Source organism: Echinops telfairi, unplaced genomic scaffold, assembly GCF_000313985.2.
Source record: "Echinops telfairi isolate 266 unplaced genomic scaffold, ASM31398v2 ScPeMD7_11;HRSCAF=52, whole genome shotgun sequence".
Taxonomy (NCBI): Eukaryota; Metazoa; Chordata; class Mammalia; order Afrosoricida; family Tenrecidae; genus Echinops; species Echinops telfairi.
In genome coordinates, this window is record NW_022103908.1 from 36,084,945 (window position 1) to 36,089,918 (window position 4,974).

The 4,974-nt window shown below is 43.6% G+C and overlaps 1 protein-coding gene across 1 annotated transcript in view; it reads left to right on the plus strand.

Moving 5' to 3' along the window:
* Window positions 1-1,078: 1,078 nt before the first annotated feature.
* FAM216B (family with sequence similarity 216 member B) overlaps window positions 1,079-4,974 on the plus strand; it is a 12,538-nt gene continuing 8,642 nt past the window's right edge. Inside the window, exon 1 of the mRNA XM_004707976.1 lies at window positions 1,079-1,177. Within this exon, the coding sequence (XP_004708033.1) occupies window positions 1,079-1,177 (99 nt within the window). The remainder of the gene's footprint in view (window positions 1,178-4,974) is intronic.

Below are 4,974 nucleotides of genomic sequence, written 5' to 3' on the forward strand. Positions count from 1 at the left end.
TTGAGAATAGTCAGCTTTGTTTAGAGGGTCCGGTCTCATATTAAAGACACCTTGTGGTGCAGAGGTAAGTGCACGGCTGCCAATGGAGAGAGACAGGGCAGGCAGTGCCAGTAGAGACTGACAGCCTGGTAACCCTATGAGGCAGCTCCACGCTGGGCTGCACGGCCCCGGGGACTTGGCATTGACTCGACGGCAGTGGGTTTCGGTTTCAGGTGGTGGAACCTTTGTTGTGTTCTCACTTCCCATCAGTCTCATAGTTGACATTGCTGTCAAGGCAACGGAGTCCGTAGAGAGAAGAATACTAAGGCTTTCCCCTCTTCCCCTTCCAGTACTTCCATTCTCCCTTGATTACTATGTGCGCTTCGCATCCTCATCCTCCCATCACATGGACAAGCGAGCTGAGCACTGCAGGGAGGAGGCCATCCTTGCCTATCTTTGCCAAGCAAGTGCTGGGCAACGTGCCCACAGTGAATATTTTGTTTTCAAACACAATTCAGCAAATTGCACAGCTGAATACACAAGCTATTGAGAGTGGTATCCCATAGAGAGGATACTGCCACCAAAGATCACATTTTAAGGGATACTTAATGACCAGGGGAAAATGCAAGGTCTCACTCTCCTAAAGTCACACAATAGATATGGGAGGTGGGGGAAGACATTGAACCAAATACTAACAATAATATACGAATAGATAGAGTATACATAGTTTTCTGTGATTTTATAATTTCCTCAAAGTTTCTCAAATGACCTATGTCCCTTTTAATATCAGAAAAGGCAGGAAATATTTAAAATGATCAAGAAACAATGGTGGTAGGCAACCCACTTCCAGATGGTCTCTAATCTAAAGGGTGTTCTTGCCACTCTGAAGTCCCAGTGAAGCAGAAAGACTTCCATGCATAAGGGGGAGCGGTGGCGGGTAGGGGAACCCAGAACCTAGTGAGGTCCACTTATTCTGCAATCGGTGAGAAAAGAGTTTGCTCCTTAACTAATAGCATGTATTCACCCACGTTCTTACTCGGTGAGACAACATGAAGTCTTATCCTACTCTTTGTTTTGCCTTGGAATTGCAGGATAAAGGATGGTGGAAAACTGGAAAAGACAAAGAAAGCTTCCGCATGTTCCACATATTCCTTGCATTCGAGTCCCTCCCTCGGCCGCGGTCACTTCATTAATGACGGTGGGTGCAGTGTACTGTTGTTGGTAGGTGCCACTGAGCCGATCCAGTCTCATAGCAACCTTCTGTATGGCAGAATGAAACACAACCTGGTTCTGCACCAACCTCACAATCGGTCTTATCTTTGAGTCCATTGTTGCTGCCACTGTGCCAATCCATCTCGTCGAGAACGTTCCTCCTTCCACAGTCCTTCCACTTTCCCAAGCATGAGATCCTTTTCCAGGGACTGGTCTCTTCTGAAAACAAATCCAAAGTATGTGAGACAAAGTCTAGCCATCTTTGCCTCTAAGGAGCATTTTGGCTGTACTTCTTCCAAGACGATCTGTCAGTTCTTTTGGCCATCCCTGGGACTTGCAGTATTCTATGCCAGCACTATACTGTTCACAAATTAAAGGGCCATGCCGTCTCTGTGTTGAAGCTTGTTAAGCATCATCAGGCAGAATATTTGGTCTGGCCCAGACACTTGGTGTGTATTAAAGGCATGTGTGAGTGAGTGAGTGAGTGAGAATACTTTTGAGTGATCTACACCGAGAGGACAGTGGCAGTTTAGTGGAAGAATTCTGGCCCACCATGAGGCAGTCCCTGGTACAATCCCAGCCAATGTATCTCATGGACAGCCGCCTCTCAGGGGAGTCTTGTGTGTTGCTAAACAGGGTTCAACAGAGCTTCTATACAAAGATGTCCATATCACCCACCATAGGAGGAATAACCTTGTCTTCTACTTCCAAAAATCAGCCAATGAGTGCCCTATGAGTCATAATAGTTTGATCTACAAAGGATCATGGGGTGTGTAAGGCTAGAGAATGGTTAGTTCTTTTCTGTATAGAGAGACCACGAGTCAGGCATTCACTCAAAGACAGTTAAAAACACCAACTCCTACAGCTATCCCACGTCAGGAACTCTGCTAGATGGTAGTCTCTTTGCTGCTGGCCCATTATCAGTGATGGGAAATTAAGCGACCACACCTTGGCCCTACTGTTGAAGGGCTACTTTTTGAACTCAGAATCCCAAAGAGGCAGTTCTACTCTATCCTATAGGGTTGCTATGAGTCAGAATTAACTCAATGGCAATGAGTTTTCTAGGTTTTCTGTTAAATTTAGTTAAAGCCATTCCAAAAACTACTATAGACCTGGAATTATGTATGGTTTTGTGTTTGTTTGGGTTTTTTTGCTAGTTATTATTATCTTTTTTTCCTTTTCTCTTTTTGTTCAATCTTTTGTTTTCTTTGTGTTTGGTCTCTGTTATTGTTGGTTTGCCTACTCATATAGGAGACATGGGAAGCCAGCTCGAGGAGAAAGCGACAGTTCTGAAGGTTCCAGAGAAACTGGGGAGAAGGAGGTGGGGGAAGGGAGCTGTGAGCAAACAACGCCATAGAGAGGGGAATAATTAGGGAATTAAACTCAACAATGAAAGAGGACGTAGAAATCCCGGGGGTGTTGGAGCAACAGCAGTCTAGTTGAGAGGAATTACTAAGAGGCGGAAGAAGGGCGAGCGTGATGGTGGGGCAGGAGGAAGATAAAAGGAAACAGGAGAGATCTAGGAAGCAAAGCTATGGATAGAGGTATGAGCATAGGTGTGCACATATGTAAATACATTAATTCAAATACAAAAGGAGAGGTATTGGCCTATGGACTTTGGGCTTCTGCTCATGCCTCCCTCAATGCAAGAACACTGTTCTAACAACCTGGCATTCTGTGATGCTCACCCTTCCGGCATAATCACTGAAGGTGGGTGCATAAGCAGTGTGGTGAAGAAAGCAGATGGTGCCCAACTATCAAAAGATATAGTGTCTGGTGTCTTAAAGGCTTGAATTTAAACAAGCAGCCATTTAACAGAGAAGCGACAAGCCTACATGGAAGAAGCACACCAGCCTATGCGATCTGGAGGTGTCGAAGGGATCAGGTAACAGGCATCAGAACACCCAAAACAAACAAACAACCAAACAAACAAAAACACATATTGCTCAGAACAAGGGGGTGTAGAGCAGAGGCCCCAAACCCATCTGTGGACAATGGGATATCCCCTCACAGAAAGGTCACAAGGAAGGCATGAGTCAACCAGGGTGCAGTATAGCACCAATGAAACACACAATATCCCTCTGGTTCCTTGAGGCTTCCTCACCCTCCTTCCCTACCCCCCACCCCCACTATCATGACCCCAGTCCTGCTTTTCACTGCAGGCTAGACCCAGAGCGGAGCTCACAACACACAGAATCCAGGAACAGAAATGGTAGTAGTGATACCAGGAGGGTAGGGGGAATGTGGGGAGAGGAAGGGAGGAAGAGGGAACTGATCACATTGATCAACACATAACCCCACCACCACCATCCCCAGGGGCATGAACAGCCATGGGGGAAGGGAGACAGGAGTCAGTGTAAGATGTGAAAATAATAATAATTTATAATTTATCAAGAGGTCATGAGGGTGGGGTGGAGGGAAAAAAGAGTAGCTGATACTTAGGGCTCAATAGAAAGTAAATGTTTAGAAAATAATGATGGCAGCATACGTACAAATGCTTGATACAATTAATGTATGTATTCCTATAAGCTCTAAGAGTCTTCAATAAAATGATCTTTTAATAATAAACAACTGTCTGTAGAATTAAAGATTTCTAGAGAAAAATATATAAGCATTTTCTTCTTGTAAATTGAAGCTATAACCTTTAAGTTTTTAATTTGTATAATGTAAACTCCCATTGCTCTTTGTGGTTCTGATCTTGAAATTACTTGGCAATTTTTATGTTCTACTGTTTTCCGTCACTTGAAAAGGTATAATCTTTATTCAGAAATAGAATCCAGTCACCTTTTCTAATGTACATATTACTTTTTAAAGCTATAAAGTTGAAGTAATAGCTTAAATTCTGGGACAGTTGTTGGTTTTGCCATTTTTAATGTGGATATCTTTTAAAAATAAAAATGTAAAGCTTTTAAACTTCAACAAAAATGCCCACATAGATTTCAACTACATACAACACTTCTAACAGGGCAATAACTTTTCCTCTGCTTATAAAAGTTATCTTACATTTAGCTTTTTATTAGTTGTCCTCAGGAGTCAGGTGAGGCCTTCCACTCCCATCAGTCTCAGAAACCCACAGGGCCGGTTCTGATCTGTCTACTGAGTTGCCGTGAATCCGAATGGACTCGGTTGCAATGAGCTATCAGTGGTCCTTACATAGTTAACAACTAGTTTTGAAAAAGGCTATCACTATTTTAGATATTTTGACTGAAACGTAATTTATTTTACCTTGATTTTTCTAGAACGTTGATGCCATTACTCCAGGTTCCCTGCAAAAATGAGCCCAAGAATGGCCAATGTCATAGAATTGTTGTGATTTTAAAATAATGCATACAGAATCCTTGGCCTAGTGTGTAAGAAGCACCTGAGGTATGCCGGCTGCGATAGTAATTAGGATCTGAGCCCTTCCTGTTCTTCCCTAGCACTGTGGCAGGAATTTTCTAGATGGTCTCTGGTCTGTCTTTCCTCAAGACCATGATCCACAGCGGGACCAGCAAAACGTTCCTAAAATGGAAATCTGCTCAGCTTGAGATAGAATTTCTCAATCTTGCTACTATTCGCATTTGGGGCCAGATTATGTTGTGTTGCAAGGGGCTGGGGACTGTCCTGCTGAGCAGCACCTCTGCCCTTAACTAACTAGGTGTTAGTAGAACTTCTCCTCCCCTGCCCCCCCCCCCAATATGTCTTCAAACATTACCAAATACTCAGTGGGGACAAACTCATTCCTGTTGAAAACCATTGCTTTCGGTAAAGGAGTTCAATGACTCCTCATGAACAATGATCTTG